The 12,596-nt window shown below is 41.7% G+C and overlaps 1 protein-coding gene and 1 non-coding gene across 2 annotated transcripts in view; one reads left to right on the plus strand and one right to left on the minus strand.

Annotated features, from left to right (window-relative positions):
• LOC100944803 (leukocyte immunoglobulin-like receptor subfamily A member 6) overlaps positions 1–5,156 on the minus strand; it is a 20,029-nt gene extending 14,873 nt beyond the window's left edge. Inside the window, 7 exon segments of the mRNA XM_023508700.1 lie at positions 1,476–1,612; positions 2,161–2,293; positions 2,440–2,490; positions 4,036–4,335; positions 4,453–4,731; positions 4,920–4,955; positions 5,123–5,156. Coding sequence (XP_023364468.1) covers positions 1,476–1,612; positions 2,161–2,293; positions 2,440–2,490; positions 4,036–4,335; positions 4,453–4,731; positions 4,920–4,955; positions 5,123–5,156 — 970 coding nt within the window.
• A 6,557-nt stretch (positions 5,157–11,713) lies between these two features.
• On the plus strand, positions 11,714–11,785 carry LOC111722500. Its single transcript, XR_002771290.1, has one exon. It is a non-coding gene; the product is annotated as a small nucleolar RNA SNORD18 (small nucleolar RNA).
• Positions 11,786–12,596: the final 811 nt, after the last annotated feature.

Here is a 12,596-nt window from a genome sequence, read left to right on the forward strand (position 1 = left end):
TTTATGAGGAAGACGCCAATGGCAATCGCAACAACAGCAAAAAGAAACAAATGGGACATAATGAAACTGCAAAGCTTCTGTAAAGCTAATGGGGCTACAACCAAAGCAAACAGACAACCTACACATTGGGAAAGGATATTGGCATATTTTGGTTCAGACAAAAGCTTGATAGTTAGGATCCTCAGAGAACTCAAAATAAGAAACATAAAAAAAGCCAACAATACCTTACTTAGATCACTGGGCAAGAGAGATGAATAGAACTTCTCTAAAGAAGACAGACGAATGGCTTATAAACATATGAAGAAATGCTCATCATCTCTAATAATTAGGGAACTGCATATCAAAACCACCCTGAGATATCATCTAATCCCAGTAGAATGGCCCACATCGCAAAGTCTCAAAATTGCAGATGCTGGCATGGATGTGGAGAGAAGGGAACACTTTCACACTGCTGGTGAGAATGCAAACTAATACAATCTTTTTGGAAGGCAGTATGGAGAACTCTCAAAGAACTCAAGCTAGACCTCCCACTTGCAATTTCACTGCTGGGTATCTACCAGAACAAAAAAGTCCTTTTATCACAAGGACACTTGTACTAGACTATTTATTGCAGCTCAATTTACAATTGCCAAAATGTGGAAACAGCCTAAATGCCCACCAACTCAAGAATGGATTAACAAGCTGTGGTATTTGTATATCATGGAACACTACTCAGCCACTAAAAAGATGGAGACTTCACATCCTTTGCATTAACCTGGATGGATGTGGAACACATTATTCCTAGTAAAGCATCACAAGAATGGAGAAATAAGAATCCTATGTATTCAATTCTGATATGAGGACAATTAAGGTCCAGTTAGTACACAGTGGGGGGTGGGGGAGGGGGAAAGCTGAGAAAGGGAAGGAGGAATGGCATTGGGGGTCAAGAGATAGGGTTCACCTTTTGGGGGTGGGACACAAACGTAAGAGGGTCCTTATCTAACAAAAGCAAATCAATGTAATCTGCTTCTGTGTACCCTCAATGAATCCCCAACATTAAAAAATAAACAAATAAATAAATACGTAAATTCAGGAAATGCTATCAAAAACATCTTTTTGCAAAATGGAAAGAAATCTGTGATTTTCTTGATGAAGACATTTACAGAAACTACAGAGATTTCTTCTGAAATACAAATGATCTGCTTTCCAATGTTACCTCCTGTCATCTGGATTGGAATGCAGCTCTCATGTTTTCCAATCCTTTTATCACAGTCTCTTTGATATTTAATTTTCCTACTTTAAACTATTGATTCAGCTGTAAAATGCCAGCTCAAATTTGTCCTTATAATTTAACACCAGAAATCTTTCTCTTGTGAGATTTCTTTTTTTCTGAATTGACTCTATTGCAAGGGGCAGGGGCAGAGAATAGGGCACGTCTTTGTTGTACTGAGAAATTTGACCACATAGGCTAATGTGGCTGTTCTGATTCATCTGACTTATCACTTTATCACTGATGTCACGGCCAAAGTTGTCAAAATAAATGTCCAGTCCAGCTGGGCGTAATTCATGGAGTTGGAGAGTAGAATAACAGTAATCAGTGTGGTGATACCAAGTGGGGATGTCTCTGGGGAAACTAGAGAGCATTTCATAAAGGGTGAGGAGCTTGAAGGGTTCAGATGGGGTGTCAGGGCATCATTTTTGATTTACACAATTTCCTGGTGGGAGTCTGATCTCCCCTTTATTTAGTTATGGAACAAAGTTTGGAACTCTGAAGTGAAGTGATAGAGACTGATGAAATGCATCAGGGAAGGGGACAGTTAGAAAGAAAAAACTCTGCCACATAGCAGTTGACCAGAGTGTGCAGGTGGGCAGAATTGTGGACCTAGAGGTACCACGTGGGACACAGTTTCATGCCTGGGGGGTGAGGGGTGAGGAAAGGAGGAGTTCCAGTAAGGGAAGTCAACATTGGTGGAGATGAAAACTATCAGAGTTTAATGTCCTATTTGGACACACTCCACACAGTGTCCTTGTACTTGAACATTGATCCCTCCCTCTGGAAATGACCAGCAGACAGTCCTGATAGCACATGCCCTAGATTTTATTTCGGAACTTCCTGGGAGTATCAGAGTTACTTCCAAGGCTCTCCCACTCTGGATGGTGCTTGACTGTCTCTGGAGTTACCTCCTGGTGACGTCTTGGGAGCTTCTCTGACCATGCCACTTATGAAACAGCAGAATTCCCAGGGCCACCAAGATCAAGCCAGCGATGCCCATGCGGATGAGATTCTCCATGGTGTGATCCCGGGGGCATGGGGCTGGGGATTGTGGACAAGAGATCAGTGGTCTTAGAGCAGAACAAAGTCATCAGGGTCCCTGGATGTTCCCCCCGGACACCATCCTGCCCTGCACAGGGCCTGACCCTATGTGCCCAGCCCATGACCAAGAGTGTCTCCTCACTCACCAGTTTCAGAGTCTGACTTGTTCTGTGAGGGGCTGGTGGTATCAGGTGCTCCTGAGAATCAAAACAGAGGAGAGGGGAAGGGAATGAAGAGCCCTAAGCCTGGCCTGTCCTCTGGGCTCTGCATTCTGTGTCCCCTCATGTCTCATGATATGACTCTTGACATGACTTTTAGCAGTTTTTCATTAAATCCACTTTGCTGTAGCAGGTTCCTCTAGTCTCCTCATTGAGTTATTTTAGCCTCCCTGTGTTCCCTGAATTCAAATTTTGCTTTTGATCAACCTCAGAATTTTACCTATGAACTCAGGATCAGCAAGGGAAGTGGCCCCAAGTACAGAAATGACTGAGCCCTGTATGCTTTCTACTCTGTCTGGGGCCCAGCTTAAACAGGTAATCTCCCCAGAGATAGACTTTTCTATCAGTAGCTGAGGACCCAGACTCCACAGATGAGGGGTTGGTCTCAAGTTCAGCCCCACCTGAATGTCAGAGGCACAAAGGGTGAGAATCTGGGACTGCCTCCACTTCTCCCCACCTGAGCCAGGTGACCTGGGGTCTCATCATCTCTTCTATCTTTGGTCAAGTTCTTCACAATGTTTGGATAACTGGACTGCGATACACACGCACCAATATGTGTATGTTTTTTCTGAGTAGTGCTGATATCACACAGGCTTGTCAACTAATAATTCTGCTTTAATGAAGGATTAATCTAAGTGGGAAGATCAAAACAGACCACATCAAAAACATTGAGCATATGGATGAACATGAATGTATGTACTTGGAGATATGTGTATACATATATTCACATGTAATTATTTAATCTTACATAAATATGTTTACTTATTATTATTTGAAGTGAGAAATATTGGCATGGCACTAAGAAATAATGAAGAGATGTTTCTATTTTCTTTTGGTTTATATAAATTTTATCAATAAATTAGAAAAGAACTAAGTTGAAAAACAAATTCTGTAGTAAGTTAATGTGAAATAAAATGAATATAGCCAAATCAATAGCTTTCTTATTTATATATAACTCTTCTTTTGAAAATATAAAGGAACCAAAACTTCTTTCATATATGATTAAAGTAGTTGAATAATTATTTACATTTGAATAAATGCACACAATTTTATGAGTAAAATTTCAAAAATACTTCTTAAATTCACTGATAAACCTCCATTTTTAAATGTTAAAGTAGGAAGTCTTGACATTAATAAGCCTGGGGCTGCCAGTCAGGGCTCTGGGTGAGGATACGTCCCTCATCCTGGGTCAGTACGAATCTGTTGTAGCTGACATCAGACCGACACTGGAGGGTCAGGTTCTGTCCAGGGGCCAGGACAGGGCCCTGAGGGGTGAGGAAGGAGGGCTTCCCAGACACCCCTGGGGGAAGGACAGGCTGTGAGCTGCAGGGGCTGGTTCCTGCCAACTCCTCAGTGTCCTGTACTGGCCCTGCAGGTCTCACTGGGTCTCACTCTCAGGGTCTCTGGCTCCAGAGCCCTTGGTCCCTTACCCTACACTGCCATCTTGGGATTCCGGAAAGCAAGGCTCACAGTGACATATTTCGAGTCTCAAACCATGAACAGTGTGGGATGAAACCTTCTCACCTGAGATCAGGAGCTCCAGGGGGTCACTGGGCTCTGACCATACATGGGGTAAGTTTCTGTAATAGCCATAGCATCTGAACGTCCACCTGTGCCCAGGAATCACAGGGCCCACAGGGAACAGGGCCTGAAACTGCCCATTGGAGAGAGACTGTGATTCCCGTGTCCAGGAGAGCTTTGGTTCTCCTTCCTTAATCAAAGTAAACTTGCTAAGTCCCTCAGACCCACACTGAAGGGTCACATTCTCCCCTGAGGTCACCACAGGGCTTGGCAGGGCTGAGAGGGTGGGTTTGCTGAAGACTCCTAGGACAGAAGGAGGCAGCAGTGTTAAATAGGCTCTCACCTCGCACATCACCCCTGACAGCAGGCCTCCTTCCTGAGGGCAGAGCTTAGGGCTGAGACCCCCAGGTGTCCTCTCACCTGCCACCACCAGCTCCAGTATGTCACTGTAGTCTGACCATCCAGCAGGGGTGTGATAGTTACAGCTGTATCCCCTCACATAGTGCTCTGTCATATATTTAATGTTGAACATGGCCTTGTTCCCAGGATCCAGTGGTTTCTGTTTGTCCCAGAACATTCCCTGTGCACGCAGTAGGTATTCCTGGGCATCCAGTGTTCCCTGACACCAGATGGTCACAGGGCTCCCTCGGGTTATCAAAGAGTCTGGTTCAGCCCAGATGATGGGTTTGGAGAGAGTTTCTGTTAAGAAATCAGAGGCTGGGTCCCAAGACACTTCCCACCCCTCAGATCCCAGATTTCAGCCCAGGACCCTCCAGATGTTCCCCTCAGTCATCCCAGGGCTGCTGTTCCCCATCCTCAGCTGCCCAGGGGTGTCTCCTTGTCCTTAGTGAGGAGAAGGGACCTGGGAGAGCTGGGGACAGACTCACCTGCTTGCACATGGGTCCTGAGGCTCAGACTCAGCCCTGGAAGAGAGTTCTCTGTGAGAGATTTATCCCCTAAAGGCTGAGGATGCCCTCTCCTTCCCAGGAGCTTCCTGAGCCCCTGGGGCCTCCTGATAGAGCAGAGCCTGGCTATGGGGTGGGTCTCCTCTCCCAGACCAGGGTTTCCCTTGGCTGTCCTCACATCTCACCAAAGCAGAGCAGGGCTGTGAGGGTGGAGGTCATGGGGTCTCCCACCACTTGTCCCAGCTGTGCAGATGGAGGAGACCACGGTGCCTTCAAGACACACAGACACACAGGGTGTGGCTACTTGTAGGCTGGGACTTCCTAACATGGGGCTGTCACATCTGAACCTCCACAGGAAGAAAAACTGTACCCTTCCCGGGAACCTGGTTCTCATTTCCTCGGGGCGAGGGCTGGGGTGAGTACCAGGCTCTCTGTAGACACCTCAGACAGAAATAGAGTCTCCCTGATCCACAGACACCATCTGCTTCATCTGTCCTCATCTCACTGAGGGCCAGGACACAGCAGCAAATGGACCTTGTGGCTTTTGTATCAGTCCCTCATAGGTGCAGGTGAGCAGGGCCTCTGCCCCTTCACAGCCTCTCTGGGTCTCCTACCTCCTTCAGCCCATCCAACAGCACCATGTGGTGGAGTCCTCACCAGGATCAGTCATCTTACCAGCCCTGGAGATGCTTCATGGAAGGGGCAGATTCATGTCCTCAGCTGACAGACTGGCAGAGACTCATGAACATGTAACAATGCAGCTCACAGTGAGCTGCTACGTGGCCAAGTGCACAAAGGGGACAACAGGGAATAAGAGAAGAAAATATGACCCTTTCCTTTCCCTGGAAGATGGGTTTTCTTGGTAGCCAGTAGTTGTGTTCTTCTACTTCCTGTTTCATTTTGCAACAGCTTCAAGCTCCACCTCCCTGTGGACAAGAGTCTGAGTCTCTTCTGTGTGTTTAGGGCCCACTGTTCCCGTGTGCCTCCCTCTGCATCTCAATCTGTGTCTAAGGCTTTTGTGGGACAATTGCTTATTTGAATATCTGATTGAGGGTATTGGGTGGGGAATTGATGTCTATTTCAGTCATGAACAGTATAATGTGTGACTTTGGGCATTAAAGTCCCATCTCTGAGCCTCAGTCTTTGGAGCCCATTGCTATAAACCCCACACCTTGTAATGGATATAGGCGTCAGTGGTGACTGGAAGATGGGAGGGGCCCATTCATAGTTATTTACAGACCAAGTTAAGACAGAAGGGGTTGGGGCTGAAGAGGATCCTGGCATCTGGCTCCATGGTCAAGGGGGAGGATCAGTACACCCACTCAAGGACCCCCATCTGTTCTTAACATTGAATAATGGGGCTTATAGGATTTCTGAAACTTGTAGCCATGGCTTCATACAGAAAAAGTTAAATGAAAAATTTCTGAAATATGAAAGCATAAGAAAGTCCACAGACAAAAACTGAGTGTCCAGTAGTTTCTGGGACCACGCAGGGGTTACTAAGGTGAGATTTTCACCTCTGTGTGGGCCCAGAAGAGGGTCCTCACAGGCAGGAAGAGTGCAGGGCTATGGGCTTGGGCTGGAAGCTGTGGCTCCCTATGCCAGGTGTTTACAGGCAGGCCCAGGAATGTCTGTTTATTGACCAGGCCCATTGTCAGTCACTGAGGCACCTCCCCAATGGGTATGTAAAACAGATTCACCACAGAACTGTCATGTGGAGCTTGCATTGGACCTTTCTTGGTTGGGTATGACCCTATGTGGATATTGAGTTGGGAAGAGTGGAAACTATGTGACAGGAAAGCTGGATCAATTTGATATTTGAGTTTTTCCCTCTGTTTGGTTATTGTGAATAATGTCTTTGCAAATATGGATCTATGAATATTTGTTCAAGTCCCTGATTTAATGTATCTGAGAAATGTAATTTTATTTATTTATTTTTTTACAAGATGATTAGTTTATTTCCTTTGACCATATGTCCAGAAGAGGAACTCCTTGGTCTTTGATTTCTATTTTTAATTTTTAAAGAAACTTCCTTACTGTTTTCTATGAATATAATGGGAACCCCAATCTATAATACAGTCCCACCAAAAGTATAAAACGGTTCCCCTTTTGTCCCCACACTGTCAGCAACTTTTTCTATCTTTTGACCTTTTGCTAATAGCCTTCCTAATGAGTGTGAAGTGGAATCTCATAATTTTTTTTTGAATTTTCCAACATTATGGGGGTATACATATTTTGCTTACACAGTTTTTTGTTCATATTTTAAGCCAAAGTTATAAATGTGCCATTCACCCAGAAAGTGTGTAGTGTACCCATTAGGTGTGAATCTACCCATCCCCTCTTCCTCTTCCTCTCCCATATGGCACATAACTGTTCACACAACTAGTTCCAATTTACTATTGAGTACATATGGCATTTGTTTTTCCATTCTTGTGATACTTCACTTAGGAAAATGGTCTCCATTTCCAACAAGGTTATTATAAAAGATACTAGGTCATCATTTTTTTATGGATGAGTACTATTCCATGGTGTACATATACCACATTTTACTAATCCATCCATGCATTGGTGGGCACTTGAGTTGTTTCCACATGTTTGCAATTGTGAATTGTGCTGTTATAAACATTCCAGTGCAAGTGTCTTTATGATAAAATGACTTTCTTCCTTTGATACTTGGGCCAAAGAGGAGATAACGATGGAAATTGTAAGCACTCCTAATTCTATACGAAATCAGTACATTGTACCCCATAAATACGTTAATGTATACATGATCTATGTGTTTATGATTTAATAGAAAAAGTTCTTCAAAGTAAATGGTACTGAGGGTATAAGTGATCAAATCTGTGTGATACTGCAAAAGCAGCCCAGAAAGGAAAATTCATAGTCTTAATGCCCACATCCAAAAGACAGAAAGATCACAAAACATCAGTTTAATGAATCATGTCAAGGAACTATAAAAGGAATAGCAAACCTATCACAAACCCAGCAGATGAAAAAAAAAAAACAAACCAATACCACAGAAATACAAAACATCATCATTGAATACTATAAAAATCTCTATATTCTCAAAGATGTAAATGAGAAGGAAAGGAACAAATTTTGGGATTCACACCACCTCCCTAGACTCAATCAGAAGAAGTAAATAGAACTTCTGAATAGACCAATAACAAGCAACAGAACTGAGGCAACAATAAAAAATCTTCCAACAAAAAAAAGCCCCAGACCAGATGGTTTTTACACCTGAATTCTGGCAAACCTGCAAAGGAGAACTTGTACCTATATTGCAGAAATTATTCCTTAACATTGAGAAGGAAGGGACCCTCCCCAACTCACTCTACAAAGGAAATATTATCTTGATACCAAAGCCAGGAAAAGACACAACAAAAAAAAGAAAACTACAGACCAATACCTCTTATGAATTCAGATGCAAAAATTCTCAATAAAATCTTAGCAAACCAAATCAAGTTGCACATCAAAACATTATCCATCATAGTCAAGTAGGCTTCACCCTAGAGATGAAAGGTTGGTTCTACATACACAAATCTATAAAATCAATTCACCACCTAAACAGATGCAAAGACAAAAACCATACAATCCTTTCAATCAATACAGAAAAAGCATTTGTCAAAATCCAGCACCTTTTTCTGATAACAAAACACTTAAGAAAACAGGTATAGAGGAGACATACATCAAAAGGCATCTACATGTATGACAAATGCACAGCCATGAGCCTACTGAATTGACAAAAATTGAAATCATTTGCTCTTAGAATTGGAACCTGAGGTCTGGTAGTGTGATTCCTCCTGCTTTGTTTTTATTTCTGAGTAAAGTCTTGACTATTCGAGATTTTTTCTGATTCCATATAAAATGAAGTATTGGCTTGGCACCTGTGGCTCAAGTGGCTAAGGCTCCAGCCACGTACACCCAAGGTGGTGGGTTCGAATCCAGCCCGGGCCCACCAAACAACAATGATGGCTGCACCAAAAAATAGCCAGGCGTTATGGCAGGCACCTGTGATCCCAGCTACTTGGGAGGCTGAGGCAGGAGACTTGCTTGAGCCCAGGAGTTGGAGGTTGCTGTGAGCTGAGATGCCATGGCACTCTACCCAGGGGGACAGCTTGAGGCTCCTGTCTCAAAATAAATACATAAATAAATATATATATATATATAAAATAAAGTATTATTTTTTCAAGATCTTTAAAGTATGACAGTGGAGCTTTATATCCAGAAGACCAAAAATCACATTACAACAAAGATATTTGTATCAGAATGTTTATTGCAGCCCAATTCATAATTGCTAGGTCATGGAAGAAGCCCAAATGCCCATCGATCCACAAATGGATCAATAAATTGTGGTATATGTACATCATGGAATATTATGCAGCCATAAAGAAAGATGGAGACTTTACCTCCTTCATGTTTATGTGGATGGAACTGGAAAATGTTCTTCTTAGCAAAGTATCTCAAGAATGGAAGAAAAATATCCAATGTACACAGCCCTGTTATGAAACTAATTTATAGCTTTCATATGAAAGCTTAAACCTAATTATAGCCTAAGAATATGGGGAGGGGGAGGAGGAGGAGGGGAGGGGGGTGAATGGGTGGAGGGAGGGTGATTGGAGGGATCATCTCTATGGTTTATCTTACAAGGGTACAAGTGAATCTTTCTAAAACTAGAATATAAACATCTTAACACAATAACTAAGAAAATGACATGAAGACTATGTTAACCATTTTGATGAAAATATTTCAAATTGTATATGAAAACACCACACTGTACCCCATGATTGCATTAATGCAAACAGCTATGATTCAATTAAAAAAAAGAATTGGAACCATACAAGATGATCACTTTCACCGTTTCTATTTAAAATGGTGCTGGAATTCCTAGTTAAAACAGTAAGACAAGAGAGGGAAATTGAGCATTGCCAAATGGAGATAGAAGAGGTCAAACTTTAGCTCTTTGCCCATGGTATGATTTTATATCTATAAAAGCCCCAAAATTCAACTAAGGGACTCCTGAAATTGATAAAGAAATTCAGCAAAGTCCCTGGTTACAAAATCAATACACAAAAATCTGTAGCTTGCATTATACCAACAAGAGTCCAGCTGAGAATAAAATCAAAGATACACTACCATTCACAGTAGCATAAAAAAATGAAATATCTTGGAATATATTTAACCAAGGAGGTCAAAGATCATATAGGGAGAATTATAAAACACTGAGAAAAAAAACTCACAGAAGATGTAAACTGATAGAAAAACATATTATGCTCAAGGACTGGCAGAATCAACATTGCTAAAATGTATATACTGCTAAAAGTGATTTACAGATTCAATGCAATCCACATTAAAATACTAAAGTCATTTATCACAGATCCAGAAAAAATAGTTGTATGCTTCATGTAGAATCAGAAAAGACCTTGAATAGCCAAGCAACATTACAAAATAAGAACAAATCTTGAAGCATTACTTTACCAGACTTTGGGTATAGGCAAAAAGCCTTTAAACAGATTAATTCTGTGAGTGTTAAGTCTGAAGTCTTGAAGAACAGTGAAGAAAAAAAACCTGGAGAGAACTCCATAGTGACTAGTAATCTAGTCACACAGGAGGCAGAGCCTGCAGGCAGGTGTCTGTATATCTCAGGAATTTCCTGACTACTCCCTAGGAGTGGAGGACTGCCTCCAGATGGTCTGTTAAAGAGCAAGCATTGTATCTGCCTTCTCCCCTGAACTTCTGTTCTGTGGTCTGTTAGTTTAAACTGCAAAACTTTAGATAAGGCTGGTGGTCTGGTTGTCGGTTAATCAGTAGCCATCCAGACACCAGGTGACTAGAGGTTTGAATCACAAGATTATTGATTGACAGTGTGTACGTGCAGTATTGCCTATATAAGCTTTGGAAGAATAAAGAAACTTACTACAAGCCAGAGAGAGCTTGTAGTCTCCTTTATTCACTGACATTTCAATGCAGGCTTAACCTCTGTGGCATTGCCCACACACACCCCACCGAACAACATTTGGGTCATACTCCAAGGAGTATGGAGTATGGATAATACAAAACAGCTTCATCTTATCATTCAAGTACAGACATGGACCTATCAGAGCTGAGAACCCATATATGAAACCATTCTCGTATTCCCATCTGATCTTTGATAAAGCAGACAAAACATACACTAGGGAAAAGAATCTCTGTTCAATAAATGGAGCTGGGAAAAGTGGATAGTCACATGTAAAAGACAGAAAAGGGATGTATTCCTCTCACCATTTGCAAAAATTAATTCATAATGTATAACAGACATAAACCTATGTCATGAAGCTATAAGAATTCTACTAGAAAATGTTGGAAAAGCTCTTCTAGATATCAGTGTAGGCAAAGAATTAATGAAGAAGACTCCAGTGTCAATCACAGCAACAACAAAAATTACTAAATGGGAGTTTATGGTATTAAAAAGCTTCTTAAGCCAAAAGCATAATCAATAGAGCAAATAGATAACCTACAGAACAGGAGAAAATACCTGCATGCTATACATGATAGAAAAAGCTGATAACCATAATCTACAAAGAACACAAGTAAATAAGCAAAAAAAATCAAACAATCCCATTAAAAAGTGGGTAAAAGACATGAACAGAAACTTTTCAAATGAAGATGGACTAATGACCAATAAACACATGAGAAAATGCTCAACATCTCAAATCATCTGGGACATACAAAACAAAACCACATTAAGACATCACCTAACTCCAGTGAGAAAATCGCATATCAATAAATCTCAAAGCACAAAATGATGAGCTTCCACTTCATTGGCCTGTGTTTCTAAAACAAATGATATTTATGGTAATTCTGATTTGGAAAAGAAGAAAAAAGAAAAACGTCTCAAAGTGACAGATGCAGAGAAGCATGCAGAAAGGAAGAGGGACACTTCCACTGGTGGTGGGACTGAAAACCAGTACAGCCTCTATGGAAAGTCGTCTGGAGATACTTCAGAGAACTAAAACTAGACCTATTATTTGATCCTGCAATCCCACTACTAGATATTTACCCAACAGACATGTAATTTTTTTTCAGACATGTAATTTTAGTTTAATTTAACTTAACTTTAATTCATTTAAAATCTTGAGAACTATTTTGGTAGTCTAACAAACAAAATGAGACGATGGTTATATCACTTTTATTTCATATAGACTCCCCCAAACCATACACATTAAAGGCCTTAATGTATTATTCTATACATGTTAGGGGAAGAAACGATTAAATAAATGATACAATGTTCTGGAAGAAAGTTACAGCCCAGCCAGCAATCTTGGAAGCATTTGCCTTCTTTCTCCAGAGCACACAGAACTGTGAGACTCAGGTATCACCAAATATGAACACAAAGGAGCTGAGCGTCTGGAAGCCTGAAGCCATCAGGAAGGAGATACCCCTCAGCCAGTGGCCTGGGCTCTGCATCTGGGTCACCTTGTAGGATAAAATGCCAAGTATAGAGCATGAAAGGAGACAAACACACTGACCAGGATGAGGATGGCGTGTGTGGCTCTAGTTTCATGAGCCGTTCTGGGGGAGGGGCTGCTGCTGTGGATGTGCTAGATTTTCTGTATGAGCCTGTGTTTTAATAGGGATTGCATTAAATTTGTATATTGCTTTGGGTAGTATGGACATTTT

The sequence above is a fragment of the Otolemur garnettii genome, unplaced genomic scaffold (assembly GCF_000181295.1).
Source record: "Otolemur garnettii isolate 467f Iridium unplaced genomic scaffold, OtoGar3 scaffold00264, whole genome shotgun sequence".
Lineage (NCBI taxonomy): Eukaryota > Metazoa > Chordata > Mammalia > Primates > Galagidae > Otolemur > Otolemur garnettii.